The sequence below is a fragment of the Dryas octopetala genome, chromosome 9 (genome assembly GCF_963921425.1).
Source record: "Dryas octopetala chromosome 9, drDryOcto1.1, whole genome shotgun sequence".
Lineage (NCBI taxonomy): Eukaryota > Viridiplantae > Streptophyta > Magnoliopsida > Rosales > Rosaceae > Dryas > Dryas octopetala.
The window spans coordinates 8686312-8702398 of record NC_141374.1 but is presented as its reverse complement, the minus strand read 5'-3'; the positions used below and the strand labels follow the sequence as shown (position 1 = coordinate 8702398).

The window sequence follows — 16087 nt, the reverse complement described above, 5'->3', positions numbered from 1 at the left end:
TCAATTTAAGGGTTCAGTGCAGAATGACTTGGATAGCCATATGGCAGTAGTCCTTTTGAAATTGCTTGTCTCAATTGCATGCACTGCACTTAAAGTTTGTTTAGGCCTTTACTTGCTTCGACGATGTTGAAGATCCTTCAAACTTGACAGTTAGAGTCGAAAGAATAGTCTTTTTGCAACTGTCTCAGTTAGGACACTGTTTTAGGTTCTACTGGACTCTGCTCAGCATCCAAGGTCTCCAAGTTTTAAGCTTTCACAACTTACGAAACCATTTCCCAAGTCGAAGCTGCTTCAAAGGGGGTCCCTGATTTGGCTTACTCTTCTGAGGACACTTCCATTTCCCAGTGATCTCCATCACAGGAGAATGATGAAAATTTGTTGTGTCTGCTAATGTCTTTCTTTTCACAACAGCATCCTTTCCACCTGCTAATGGAACTGCCCCTTTACTATTCTCTTGTTGTCCTTCCAGAGAATTTTGATTACTTTTTCTTGTAAGTTTGCCTTTTTTTGTTGTAATAAAACCATTTTCTGATATTTCTTTTCCATCATCTTTTCTGTCTTTGCTTCCATGAGTAGGTTTTCTTACTGATGCTCCATTAACTGGAATTAACTCTGAATCACTTTCGTGTGGTGAACAATCAACTTCTGCATGGACTTTTGCTTCTGAGCTCTCTTGTAAAATGAAATCCCTCCCATAAATCAAATTTGGTGGAGATTTTCCATCATTACTGCATGCACTTCTTTGGTTGTTCGGTAGCATAAATCTGGTTCCATGGAAAAACTTTTCCTCTGGCTTGCATTGAGATCCTTCTTTGTCCAAGCTTGATTTTTGAACATCTTTTGCTGGACTAGTACCATAGTTTTGCAATGTTTTAGGTATATGTTCGAAATACAAATCATTTTGACCAGGTAGTAAATCATTTACTCCGGCATTGTTGGGGTCGCCCTGTAATTTACAGACATTATGGTAATGAGTAATGAGTAACTTCAACAAAATAAATAATCATGTTCACCTTTGGCAATATTGAAATCCATTATAACTATCACAATTCATCAAAATCAATAATGTGGAAATACAGAACTACTATAACTAAACAAAAGAAACTAGAAGAAAGGTTGAAAAAAAGAAGAGGGAACAACTACAGGAAAAAGGAGAGATGTGGAAAGAGTACCTCACTTACAGGCTGCCTTTGCTGCTTATTATCTCTCCAAGAGCTGTTACATTTTAGAAGCCCCTCTGACTGTACCTTGTCACCAACCTCCTCTTCATTATCACTTCTGTTTTTACTAAAATCCTCCAAATTCTCTTTTATTTCTCTGTAGCTGTTTTCAACCAAAATTCCATCCATCTCACATATATTTTCTTTGCAAACAGAATCTCCAAAACCATCAGTTGTACCCAAGGAAGGAGACTCATACACATAGCTTGAGAACCAATTTCGGATGTCAGTAGGCTCTAAAAGATCAGGAAGCACAAACAGATCAATTACTTCGTTTTATTGTTTTCCTAACATAAAATGCAACATTTTCTGTTTGATTGCCAAGAATATGAATGGAAGCAGAGAATATGATTCAAAATACCATTTCTTATTTACATTTTATCAGCAGCCAAAAAATTCAATATACTAGGGGTAGAAAAGAACTTCAGGAATAAGTGATACAAACCTGAAAGAAGCAAAGGTGACTCCAAAGGACCTGGAGTCTACAAGATAAAAAAATGTGTCAGATACTTACACGTGAGAAATTCTTTAGCTCTTAAATATGTATTTCTTGAGAAGAAATTTCTTTGCAAAGACCAAGGGAGGTGAATTCGGTGCAGGAGTGATGCAGGGAAAGTCGTGGGTACCATATCCTCTACGTAAATATAGAGGAAAAGACTTTCGGTGGTCAACTGGTTGGTAAGGTGGATTCATTTGTGTGGCAGTTGATGAAGTTCGAGGTTGCTGTGAGGAATAAACTATTGTGCAACCATTGAAGGATGATGCACTAGTTCGTAAAGATCTAGGATAGCATGCTTGTGGTTATGCAAAGCACATATGGGGAGAAGAGTTTGTGTCTAAAGGTTAAGTTTGAGCCAAGCTCAAACTCACAAACTCTCTTCACTGATGGACAAAAACTATTTGCAACTAAAATCAACTATAGGGAAAAACATAACTGTTATAACTAAAGAAAAGAAAACAGAAGAAAGTGAGGTTGGACAAAACAAAAGAGGAACTATAGGAAAAATGAAAGGTATAGAATGAGTACCTCACTTACAGGCTGCATTTCCTGCTTATCATCTCTCCAAGAGCTGTTACAATTTGAAAGCCCTTCTGACAGTACCTTCTCACCAACAACCTCTTCACTACCACTTCTGTTTTCACTACAATCCCCCAAATCCTCTTCTCTTTCTCTGTTGCTGTTTTCAACCAAAAACTCATCCTTCTCACGTTTACCTTCTTTGCACGAATCTCCAAAACCATCGGTTGTATCCAAATAAGAGGACTCATACACATAGCTTGAGAACCAGTTTCTGATATCAGGAGGCTCTAACACATCAGGAAGCACAAACAGATCAATTACTTCGTTTTATTGTTTCTTAACATAAACTACATATCTTCAGTTTGGTTGCCAAGAAAATCAGTGGAAGTGGAGAAAATGATTCAAAGACTCTATTACTTATATACATTTTCTCAGTAGCCAAACAATAAAATAAATTGGGGGAAAAGGAACTTCAGGAATAAGTGATACAAACCTGAAAGGAACGAAGGCGACTCCAAAGAACCTGGAATCTACAACAATAAACTTGTCACAGATGCTTAAACATGAGAAATTTTTATCCCCTAAAACAATATTTCTTTTACTACTACTTTTCATTACAATCTTAAAACCCAAGTCAGAACCACAAATATCTATTAAAAAATTAAGAAATTTTTTCATTGTGTCTCATAAGAAATAGACCCCATAAAATAAAAAGGAACAAGAAGCAAGACTACCTTACTGAAACATTGGTTTTCATGCTCATTTCCAGAAGAGCTGCCACATTTCACAACCCCATTTGGGTTTTGCTTCTTATGAACAAAGACTTCATCTTTTTCGTCTATTTCGCTCTTGCGGGTAACAAATTCATCGAAAAGGGAATTGGAATTCAGTACAGGTGATTCATACTGGTAGCTTGGGAACCAGTTTTTAAGATCAGGAGGCTCTGGCATGACACAAATTAAAAATAAAAAATAAAAATAAAAAAATTAATATCTTTCAGAGAATTGGAAAAGAAATACAAACCGGAAGGGATGGAGGGCGAGCAGGAAGAAGCCAAAATCTGCGAACCCAGAAAGAAAAAAAGAAAAAAGAAACTTGTTAGAAAAGAAAATTAATTTCTTGAAATTCTAAAGCACTGTGAAAAATAAGTGGACCATCAACAATGGAAATGAAGAATCAATACCTGAGACTCCGTTGGTTGAAAGAGAGATAAATCAGAGCTTTGAAGGTTCAGCTTCGAATACTCCATCAGATTCCAAGCCCAGCCACGTTGTGTGTGTTGGTAGTTCTGTTTCTTGGCGCAATGGCGCGCAAGCTTGTCGGGTATTTTATTTTCATTTGAATCTCCCGCCATCTGTACTTTTATTCTCTTAGAAAGTAAGGATAGAATATCAGCCAATAGTTTTTTTGAAGGGTTAATTACAAAAACTCCCACTAAACAATTACTGATTTTGCACTTTATCCCCCCTACTATTTTTTTTGTGACACTTAACCCCATAACTATGTACCGTTCAATACTTTACCTTCTTCCATTAAAAAAGTTACAAATTTCGTCAATTTTGCACACGTGTCATATGCTGGCCATGTGGCCATTTGTCCAAGGGCATTTTCATCTTCATTAGTGTACCTCTACTCTCATCATGCACGAAAATGCTCTCTAACAGATGGCCACATGGCACCACATAGGCCCCAAATGCAAAATTGACAAAATTAATCACATTTTTTTTTCTTGAAATGGGAAGAAGTGTTGGACAATGCATAGTATGTGAGCCAGGTTAATTAAGTATTACAAAAAAATAGTAAAGAGGATAAAGTACAAAACCCGTCATAGTTTGGGGAATTCTTTGTAATTAAGCATTTTTTAATTATTGAAATAGTTAACGCTTATTTTTAAGTTTAAGTACTAAGAAAATTAATTTGTTGGCCTATGAATCGATCCCTAGACTTTTTAAATGGTTTAGTATATTGTTGTTGTAATTGCCTCACAATCATAATGATGTGATTGCTATGTAGTAGCATTGTAGTTCTTAAAAGTTTTTTAAGGGTTTAAACCTTTAGATTGAGGGCCAAATTTCTAATAGGAATTCTCACATCCACATGTACGATCCGCATGAAATTCTATACAACAATCCTATATGCACTTTAATACATGAAGTGTGTCATCTGTACGGAAACAGAGGTACGTCCATGGTCAACGTCGTCTTGCCTTACGGTATAGGATGAAACACTTCCAATATAAAAGTACATACATGATTTTGGTATAGGATTCTATGTGGACCACATGTGGATGTGATCGAGAATCACTCGAATACCTAAAGTCTAAAGACTAAACACTAAAAACTTTGATTTAAACCATAATATAAACACGAAACAAATTTTCCTTATACTTAGCTATAGTTTGTGAAACCACATTGTTTTCTAGAAGATTCATTTGTTTAATTTAGAAAATGCGGCAATCCTTTTCTATTTAGGATACACTGAAAAAGATGTAAAAGGAAACAATTCATGCTTTTTCGTGTTCGTGTTCGTGTTCGTGTTTGTGTCATGTGAAAATTAAGTAAACCAAAACATGACCCGTTAAGATAACAGGTGGAGAAATGCAAACTCAAACACAACCCCTAAAAATAACGGGTAACCCGTACACGACCCATTTTACCTGTTAAGAAATCTAATTTTATTGGATATTGTCACCTGTTAGACCCGTTAGACCTATTAGACCCGTTAATGACTCGTTATTTGAAAAACAATACTTTTCTGAATAAAAAACTTAAATTAAATACATTAATGATATAACTATATAGTATTAACATCGGCTAAAACATAAACTCTAGCCACCACAGAAAAAGCTTTCTTCTCCCTCCTCAACTCTCCCTCTCCCAGCTTAGTGTTCCAGGGGGCGCTAGCCCTTGTGTATCTCACAGGCCTGCTCCTCCCCTACCTCTCATTTTTGTGGTTTTGGTATAACCTATGGGATACTCTCCTCCCTCTAAGCAAGAGCTTTTCCAACTTTCAATGTGAAAGTTTTTCCAGTCTCTAGTTTTAGCAGCGGGAGATTAGCGCGATGGAGCAGCGACGACAACATCAACGACGGAGGAAGGTTATGGTTTCGTGCCTTCGATTTGTCGCACTTGTGGTCACAGCTTCATGCCATGGATCTACCGCCATAGTGTAGGTGACTGGTGCCTAGTGGTGCTAGCTATGGTTTTTGTTTGTTTATTATTTTTTTTTTTTTGGGTTTATGCTTGTGCATTTCAGCCCATGCTAGTTTTGGGGTTTTGGTTTATAGGTTTAGAGCTTTTATTCCCGTGTTTGAGATTGAAGGTGGAGGTGCCTCGAACTTGAGGGGTATGTTTCATGCCCTTCAATACTTCCATGTTCTATCATTAGAAATTATTCGACATGGGATTAAGTTCACTTTGGATGTGAATTTTGTTCATTTGTCTAGGTTTTGTTGCCTTCCGATTCACAGGGTCAAGTTGATGATTTTGCATCTGAGGGTCCTTCCTGGGTGAAGCCTTGAGAATTTTGGTCTTTGTCTGTTAATTTCCAGATCTAGTTGTTGATAGTTCACTTGCATGCTTGCAATTCTTTATTTAGTTGTGTAGTTGTTGTGCCGAATTGGCTAGATGTTGTAGTGGCGGAAGATCTTGTAATTCTTGTTATGCTTCCTTTAATTTCACAGGCCTTGAGCCAAACTTTCTTAAAAAAAAAAGGTTATTAACATCACACGTACTTTAGAAATATCTAGGTAACATGTGCCAATTAAATGATCAATAATATAAGAAAAAAAAAGAATAAATTATCTTTATTTCTTAACAGGTCATTAATGGGTCCCAGGAAAACCTCAAACAACTTCAACAAAAGGGTACGTACCTGTACTCGAAACTGACACAAGTGGATAGGTAAAGAATACCTAGGGGCTCGAGACCAGTACTCTCTCTAAAGACCTCAACAAAATAGCCTCATAACGTCGAGAGAAAGGGTGTCCCTTCACAAAGGGGGTCGCAGTGATTAGGCCTGAGCGACTGTTTACCAAAAACACAGGTCTCTGCAAAGTCATAAGACCATGTATGGGACTAAGGCCTAATAGTGTTGAAAGGTCAAGGCCTGCGAGTTAACATGACCCGATAAGGCTTAATCCGTTATTTGGTCTCTAAAAGGTCCACTTGTTATCAACACGACCCGATAAGGCTCAATCTGAACATTGAATTTTTATAGCATGCTTATATACTATTTTGCTAAGTCTACTGTATTTCCTTAACGGGAAGAAAACATTTTGAAATTTCCTGTCATTCCAAGCATTTAGACCTATAGTGCGCTTAGTGTCTAGCTACTTCGTGGAACAGACTTGCATAACAATGCCCAATGCCTAGTGCCCGGTGTACAAATAGAAGGATAAACTTGCTTGCCAACCCGACCAGTGTCAAGCTACCTTGCGGAAGAACACATTTGTTAGTTTTATAGATTGACCAATATTGGCGATCTAGCTGTTTCAACAACTGAAGCTGACAATACCTTGTTTTGTTCACAACTCGATCTTCGATCAAGTGCTTATCGTTCATCACAGAACTGCATATCTTAAGATTTGAAGTTGCGAAGGCATTACGACGATTTATCGATTTCCGTTATTGGTGATTGACAATTGAAGAAAAATAATAGCACAACATTTTGAAAACCTAGAGTGACAATCTTCTCCAGTCCAAAGATATTTTAGGTAATGTTTTTTGCTCAATTATATTTTGAGATATGAAATGTGTAATACAAATGATGAATTATTTCCTAGTTCACCGGCCCCCTCAGTCTTAAATTGAGATATTACCGCATAGATCACATAGCCAAATTGTTAGTATGAAAAATTAATTTTTGGTATTCAATTTATTCAAGATCTCGAAGATTATTTTAGCGAAAAAGCTTATTTTAACTTATTTTCTGAATTTTCAAAATGATAAACTCTTTTTTCTACAAAGCAATATATATTTTCAATTTTTTTTTTGTATATAGTCATTTTCTTGGTATAGTTCTAAAATAAAATTTCTTTTGAAATTTGTTGTCCCTTTGATCCTAATTGTAGAGTTTTGTTATCCAAAGGGAAAGAAAAGGCATCACAACAATTTTTTCAATTATTGGGGTTTGTTATGCTAGCTAGTACACATTATCCACATTCATAATTGGGATTGAATTTAAATTACCAATTCATATTGGATTCGGATTAAATTTAGATTTATTTTAAAGACCTACATGTACAAGATTATAATCTTGTTTGTATAAGATTTGAAAATTTGAAGGACAATTTTATGCACACTCTATTGATTGGGGTGTAAATAGGGTCGAGTCAACCCAAACCCGCCCAACTCAACCCAAATTTTGAACCCGCGCGTGTGGGTGGGTTTGAAAAAATTAAAACCAGCCATAACCCGAATCTGATGTCAACGTACCTGATCATTTTTGGGTTGGACTTAGGTGGAGGTTCTATCTACCCGAGCCTAAACTTGAACCCGACTCGAATTACAACCCAAATTGTATTTAGTTTATATTTTATTACATATTGTATAATCCATATATTTTATTACTGTTTGTGTATATCAGACCATTTTTTTTAATAGCTTGTATGTTAGACTTGGTTTTATCATTTGTGTGGTTTTTATGTGTTCATTTTGGTATTTGAACTATGGTGCTTGGCAACTTGCTAGTGTTAATTTGTTTATATGTATTGCTCTAATGTGTATGGACTTGGTGATATTGTTATAATGTTGTTTTTATTGATTTAGTTTAAAGTTTAATGTTTTTCTTTTAAGTAGGTATATATTCATTTGCATGTGTTCTTAATATTATATGAATTGGGTTCTAAATTTCTAATTAGTCTTAAATCTTAATGATATTTCTTTGTCACTATAGTGAATATTTATTTGTCACTAATAGCGTTTAGCAATCATGATATAGTCACCACTAGGCACTAACTAGTAACTACTATAAACATACAAGGGGCTTTAATGGTCCAGTCCTCTACTAGCTAGCACTTTTGACAGTTACTCGATCTATACATGCATATAACAGTCAAGAGTTAATTAGCTATTAAGTTTTATGCTAATTGGTGCATGTGAAATATGTGAATGGAAATTAAGGTGACAATGATGTCAAATAATAAGAATGGAAACAAATCAGATTAATGATCTTTGCTATGATAAAAATTGATCTGGAGATTTCTGATTATCCATATCACGAAACATGCATATTCCTTGATTTCGATCAATGTTGCTAATTACTTACTTTTTTTTTTTTTTTTTTTTTTTTTCTAGCTTCTTTGCCAGACCAAGCAAAAGAATGGTTTATGAGCTCAGAAGAAGAAAAGAAAAGCAGATTTACTACCATGATTGGAGCAGTACTTCAGAGTCAGGAAGTGAGAGTGATGATCCCAATTATACAAGAACTCCGCAAAGAAGACGAACCCAAAGCATTAACATTGATAGTAATGTTGATCAGATAGCTGCAGTGGGGGCAGCTACAAGCTCAAGTGGTTGTCCTCCTAAGAGAATGGCGCCTGAACTCGACATGCCAGGGGTCCATGCCATGCAGCTTCCTGACTTGGAATCACAAAATGGGTTCAACTACATAATTAAGCCCCAAACAGCTGCTGATAAAAACGATGATACGTGCATTATTTGCGCGGATGGAGGCCACTTACTTTGCTGTGAAACATGTCCATCCGCCTTCCACTCAACATGCATGAACATGAAGGTGAGATTCATTTTTATTTTTTAGAAAAGTTCCTATATAGTTGAGTATATTTTCGTTATTTGTTTCTTAACATTGTAAAATTTCCTTCCAACTTTTAATTGCAGAGAGTGCCGGAAGGCGAATGGTTCTGTCCTTATTGTGTCTGCAAATTTTGTGGACTTGTTGGTGATCCTGATGATGACAACTTCCTCATATGTTCTCTATGCAGAAAAAATTGTATGTTCCAGCTTCTTTTCACTTTTGTATTTGTTTCAAGTTCCTTATCCTTTTCAAAAACTATTTTTATTTTAAAAAACGAGAAGATATGTTTGGTAGACCATTTTCAAAAGAAGTTTTTAGAAAAAAAATTCAAAAACATGCATCTTTTTTAAAACGATAAAACATCGTTTTTTTCATTTTTTTAACACTTCAGTTTTTCTTAGCTGTCATTATTTTTAAAATTTAAAAATTGTTTTCAAATTTCATTCCAAACAAGATTTCAAATTTTAAAAATTGATTTTGAAAACTCACATTTAAAAAAAATATCTTAACTTTTTGAAAAAAAAAAAAATTTAAGTAGGATACCAAAAGAACCCTTAACTTTTGAAGGCTGAAGAAGTTGTGACTTGTGTGTAGTTCATTTGAGTTGCTATGGGCAAAACCAATTAGATCTCAATCTCCAAACTTCATCATTTTGTGGCGAGAGGTGCCAAGAGGTACGTAATGTAGTATATTTTTCTTACTTGAAATTAACTTTCTTTCTCTCAAAATCTTTTATTTGAGCATGTCCAATCTGTTAGGGTCTAATTACAGCAATTAAAAAGAGACCATTTTCTGAGATGTATTCATTTTTTTAATTTTTGGTGGAATAAAAATTTTGACATAAATTTTTGTAAAAGATTTCTGAAAAGCTGGAGAAATTAGTTGGAATGAAGAATGAGTTGGATCAAGGATATTCGTGGACCCTTCTTCACCAAACTGATGTAAGCTCCAGCATTGAACATTCTGAAAATCTACACCAAAATGTACAAGGCGAGTCCAAGATATCAGTGGCACGGGTCATGATGGACCAATGTTTCGAGACCATCATTGACCGTTACACCGGAATAAATGTGGTTCATAGTGTATTACACAATCGGGGGTAAGCACAAAACTTAGCTATTTTCCTTAATTTGGTTCTGTTTTTCAAGTTATTGTACAAGAAAGAAATATGAATAGTCATTTACCATTAGTCTTACCACCTTTTATATGACTAAATTCAAGAGATTATGAGTGAAATCTTTCTTTTTCAGATCAAATTTGTCCCGGATAAATTTTAAAGGTTTTTACACTGCTGTCTTGGAGAAGGATGATGAGATCATCTCTGCAGCATCTATAAGGTACTATTCATGTGTGTGTTAAACTTGCATATTTATTAGTAATATAATTATATATAATATGTTGCATGATTAATAAGAAAATCCTTATTTTTTTACTTATTCATGCTTCTATATGTAGAATACATGGAACAAAGATCGCAGAGATGCCGTTTGTAGGAACGAAAATGAAGTACAGGGGAAATGGGTTGCTTAGGAAGCTGCTGGCTGCAATTGAATCTGTAAGTTGTTGCATAAGTAAATCAAGAACATGCAATTCCTTACATGTAAATGTTTCTAAGCTTGGAGAAAAGGACTAGGAGATCAAAATGGAATATGAAAAACTTAAACTGAAATTATTTAATACAATATTTTCGAGCACTTTTGATGTTCAGCTGGAGTACTTCTCATGCTTTTGATAAGAAGAAGATGGAAAATATTATTGATTTACTTAATTTTCAGGCCCTTGGCTTTCTGAAGGTGGAAAATCTGGTCATTCCATCTGCTACAGAAGTAGTTGGAATGTGGATTGAGAAATTTAATTTTTCTCATATTGGGAGTGCCCTTATGGAGGAAATTATCTCCTTAAACACATTAATGTTTCCTAGGGCTGTAAGGCTACGGAAAAGCTTGCTCGAACAGGCTGCAGAAGCAGAATTTGCAGGTCTCTCTCTCTCTCTCTCTCTCTCTCTCTCTCTCTCTCTCTCTCTCTCTCTCTCTCACACACACACACAAAACACAACATTTTGCTACATAAAATTTAAAATTCTGTCACCTTCATCAAAGGCTTGCACATATATATAGGTGAGATGCATAATTAATGCCTCTCAACATATATCATTGCTGTGATGTCATGTAATTTAAAAATTACTTGTGTATATATAAATACAATTACTCTCTAATAAGGTTCCAAAAGGACCGATTTCTCGGCTGCTAAGCCAAATGGATTCAGACGATAAACATGTGTCTATTTAAGAACATATATATATAAAGTGTAGCTATAACCATAATATGCAACACAGCACCTATTGTCACATTAATTTATGACGCAATTGTAGCAGGACAGCCGCAAGGCAGTGCAGTTAAAAATCTGCATATGTGAGTTTATGCAGGAGTACTAATTTCATCTCGTCACTTGTTCTTGATTTTATTGTGCAGCCATGGAAGACGTTAATGAAGTTCAAAACGATGATCCTACTAATGTGGTCCAGCAAAATGCACCCCAAAGGCCGCCTCCATTTGACTTAAATATATTTTGAACCTCCACATGAGGATGGTGATATTGTTAAGGGATATCTAGCTAGCACCTATAATTAGAATCATTTAAAAATTTGGAAAAGGACCATCTGTACTCTTACAAGTCAGCTAGCATCATTAAGTTTTCTGTTATAGTTCTTGTTAATATCTCTATAAATTAAGGTTTTACTGCTCTCTGTGTGTAATCTCATCATTCAATACAAAGGAATATTTCACTCTTTATTCTTCTTTCCCCTCTCCTCTCTCTCTCTCTCTCTCTCTCTCTCTCTCTCTCTCTCCAAGATTCTTAATCTCGCACAATTCTCATGAATGTTATCATGGTATCAGAGTTGGTATAAAGAAAAAGTTCTGCAGAAAATTGTGAGTGGATTTTCTCAAGGCGTGATGCTTTATTATATAATACTTTTTGGGTGAGTGTTGGGTTACATTCACGGTTGGCTAGAGTTGAAACAAGCAAAAACAAGTACTGCAGAGACTCCAATTAATTAAATAAATAAATAATAGTTTGGGTCATTAGGTTACTTAAGGTAAAAGTATCAGTTGGACCATGAGTCAAAGGACCAGATTCAACAAAAGAAATTTCACCAAGACCGTGACAATGCATGAAGGATTTTAATCTAATTTTCTATAATTTTTCTGTAACTTCTTAATTGGATGCGTTGGGTGAAATAATTGGCTCCACGGACATTCAGAGAGGGTAACCACCATTAGGAATGATAAGCCTCATCCATCTAAGAGTCTGCCTACGGGATAACTGAGTTAATGGACTTACTTGCAGTAGTGCTTCTGGGTTTTATTTTGCTGGTCTTTTCTAGTTGGTGTTCTATATATGTATTAATTTGTTTCAGATTGCTGGTGCAGTTGGCTACATCTCTCAGTAAAGCCTATTTATTTAATTAAATCATTATGTATATGCACTGTTTATTAATTATAGCAGAAATTTTCAATATTTACCTTGAGGCTTGTGCAAGCCCACATGAGCTTGAGCTTGGGCTTCATCTGCATGCTCTAATTTGTTTGTAACTTTTGGGTTGGATTGGACTTGCACTACTTTTGCTGTTATAGTTGGTGTTCTGCTTAGTAATTTGTTTCATATTGTTGGTGCAGTTGATGATTCCAAATGCGCACTATACATACCAGGGGAAAGATAGATCTCCCAATAAAGCCTCTTGCATGCTTGTGCCTTCAATATTATTTATGAATACTTCAAACTTTCAAAGTCATAATTAAGTATCGATCAGTTCTCTATATACAAGTTTAAAACATGAGAGGTGGTGATACTACTGGTACCAAAAGAAGATCAGCAGCAGCAGCAACAAGACCATCATCAATATTGATGAATATTAATATTGATGATCTCCCTAATTAATGCTGTATTGGTTGAAATCCTTTCTCGACTTCCTTGCAAGAAATTTGTTTTTCAGTGCAAGTGTGTGTCCAAGCGCTGGTGCACTCTCTTCTCTAATCCTTATTTTATTGGCCGCTTTCTACGTCTCCAAAGTCATGATCATATAATCTCTACTCTGATATGTCGTAAGGGGGAGGAATTCCTTACTAGCTAGAATGTCGTTGTCATCATCCAAGCTGCTAATGCCATTGTTCAAAAGACTTATGAGCTTCTACAATTTGAGAGAAGAGGCAGTTGTGGTAGGCACGTTTAATGACTTAATTGGTTTTGTGCTGTGCAAGTGAGTTTTATCAACGTAATTACTACATCTGCAATCCACATACAATCCAATGGGTTCCTCTTCCTCCACCACCTCAAGTCTACCAGTACATAATAGTGGGATTCATCTGTGATCTTCCCTACTATAACTATATATAAGAAAGACGATGATGATCGGAAAGGACATATCATCCAGGTTAATGCTGAGTATAGGTGCAAGGTTGTGAGAATTATACCTCATGATCAGACATTTGCAAATTGTCCATTTGAATTCAAGGTGGAGATCTTCTCTTCTGAGACTGGTCAATGGAGAGAGTCAATTGTATCATCCCCACAAGGCTTTCCTTTTGGTTATATCGATTCCAATATTAGCTTTGCTTGCAATGGAATGTTGTATTGGTCGGGTTATGTGAACACGAACTTTCTTATTGGGTTGGATCCGTTCAAGATCATCACCATTAGTACTACTACTAGTAGTAGTAGTACTAATAGTGATGATCTTATTGATCACTATGAATGTCATTTCATTCGAGTAGCCAAGGACATTGCACGCCATCATCCTAGACTATGCCTAGGTGTGTCGCGAGGGTATCTGCGTATGTGTGACTTCGGTATGTTTCCCTATAGCCTTAATCTATTGGTTTGCACTACACCATTTTCCTCTTAAATCCACTATTGGTTTATGTTATCTATTGATGCATTAGAAACTAAAGATTGGTTTAAAGGATCAATAGCTACCATGCAGTCACTTTTAGGCTGATGGTTGTAGAGAAAGGGGTGGCAAGGTGGCTACCCAAACCAAATTTTTGGAATGGTGGAGTTTGGAGACAAAAACTGTCCAACGCTGCTGACAATTTCTCCCTCCACCAATGTTGCAGTAGTTGCAAATAGAGGCTCACCATTGTTTTGAAGATAGTTGCTGTATTCATGAAGAGCAACTTGAATTAAAAGAATGCCTCCATCGACTTTAGTAATTGTCTGTGTGCAATCTGATATTATAATAGTATTACAATTTTATGATAGTACATCAGTATTTGAAAATCAAAGCAAATAATTACTTAATTATTATAAACCCTTTATACATTGAAATCAATTGAAATACAGTGTATAATGATATAAAAGAAAACAATGAAAGAAAATACATTTGTAGATCTTAATGCTTTAATCTCTCTTGTCATTCGAAAAATTCCCTAACTTTAAAAGAAAAAAAAAAGGAACGTATATGTAAAGTGGTTGTGGCTGTTGCTGCTGATGTTGAAGTGTGATTGTTCTTCACCATTGGTGTTGATGGTTCTTCTGTGTTCTGGAAAAAAAATTCCAATAAATACTTGGTCCATAATAAAAATGAAGCACCCAAATCTTAACAAAAATATATAATTCAAATAGTAATTCAGCAGATGGCAACAAACATGAGAAATCAAATATCCATGCTAGAAATGAGAAATCAAAACCCAAAATAAAGACCCCTAAAATCATAAAGAAAATAGAAAAAACAAAAAACAAAAAATAGTTGAACACACAGACCTGATGCCGATCGATTCTAGTATGGTCCTGTTATTGTTTAGATTTTCCCGATTTATTTGGTGTTGGGATGGTGTAGAGAGAGATGTGAAGCAGGTGTGGTGCATGAAAAATCAAGAGATCTGAAGTAAAAAAATAAAAAATAAAGACAGACAGATCGGAAGCATGTGGGGGAGAAAGAGCAAGAAAGGGAGAGAGAGATCTGAAGCAGATGGGATGAAACTATGAAAGGATCAAAAGCTCTCTTTTTTTCTTTACTAAGAACAAGAGATCAAGAGATCTGATAAAAGGGAGACCTAAAGGGTGTTCAGACATCTACTCCTTCACAATTTTGAAGCGGCCCCACCATTTGGAAATATCAAATGGTCCAAGGATGAGTTATTTATTAACACATATACCTTTAAGTCCCATTTCACACGCAAGTGTGTGTTCCAGTGCTGCTCCACACTTCCCCATAATCTGCAATGAGAACATTTTGGTGTGTCAGTGTGAGTATATCTATTGTTTGCAGACAATAAACTACAACAATGTCACCATTCTAAAATTAGTTTAAACCTTAAGTGGCAAATGATAATTAAGACAACTTTTGAATCCCACATTTGCCTCTTTCAGTTGGAATTGTTGTGGGAAAGGAATAAATCTCCCACTAATTTTCCAGTTTGGTTACCATTTTTGTGTAACTACTTATTAGTCAACTATTATATAAATTAGTGGATCGTAAAGCAACTATTAATTCCACTAAAATTTTTTAAAACAACTAAAATATTAATTGGTGACTCCAAAAATTGTCATTTGTCACTAACTTCAATTTAGTTTCAATTCAAGGTGACTATAAGGGGTATTTGTTGTAGTGTTGAGACGTTGAAAGAAGAAGAGGATCGGATGAGATGGTGGGTGATGGGGCTGGAAAATTGTGTTTCAAACACAAGAAGGTTTATTCCCTGGACCGGAATATGTTTTCGGAGCAAGATAATTCCGATGAGTATGATTATGTGGATGAGATTGACTTAAACGACATCCTAGCCTCTGACCCAAATGATGAGGATATCGTGTATTTGATGATCCATCATGACATTATCATGTACAATGTTGGTACAAGGAAGTGGTCAAAGCTAGCTGCAAGAGAGAAGGCATTAGCTGAGTCATTAGAGTACGTTAGTTAGAGTTATGTCACTGGCTAGTCATTAGAGTTAGTTAGAGCTTCCATTACTCTGTTATATGTGGTTACTTTCTGCTATAACAGTTTTGTAACGTAAAACCTGCATATAAAGGCTTTGTGTACTATTGGAAAATGAATGCGAAATTCAGTCCACTTTTTCTCTATGATTTTCTC

At 35.6% G+C, this 16087-nt stretch overlaps 2 protein-coding genes and 1 pseudogene across 2 annotated transcripts; 2 read left to right on the top strand and 1 right to left on the bottom strand.

Moving 5' to 3' along the window:
- Positions 1-106: 106 nt before the first annotated feature.
- On the bottom strand, positions 107-3191 carry LOC147273711 (ATP-dependent caseinolytic protease/crotonase family protein). The gene is made up of 6 exons (XM_086228117.1): positions 2976-3191; positions 2735-2771; positions 2248-2528; positions 1666-1702; positions 1173-1456; positions 107-946 (listed from the first exon to the last, which is right to left on the bottom strand). The coding sequence occupies exons 1-6, from the start codon at positions 3189-3191 to the stop codon at positions 254-256; spliced, it is 1548 nt and encodes a 515-aa protein (XP_086084243.1). The 3' UTR covers positions 107-253.
- A 5371-nt stretch (positions 3192-8562) lies between these two features.
- On the top strand, positions 8563-11569 carry LOC147273710 (increased DNA methylation 1-like). Its single transcript, XM_086228262.1, has 8 exons — positions 8563-8976; positions 9081-9192; positions 9592-9671; positions 9855-10096; positions 10248-10334; positions 10453-10552; positions 10773-10974; positions 11469-11569. Exons 1-8 carry the CDS (start codon positions 8563-8565, stop codon positions 11567-11569), a joined length of 1338 nt encoding a protein of 445 aa, XP_086084388.1.
- A 1262-nt stretch (positions 11570-12831) lies between these two features.
- Positions 12832-13993, top strand: LOC147273709 (F-box protein At5g07610-like; annotated as a pseudogene).
- Positions 13994-16087: the final 2094 nt, after the last annotated feature.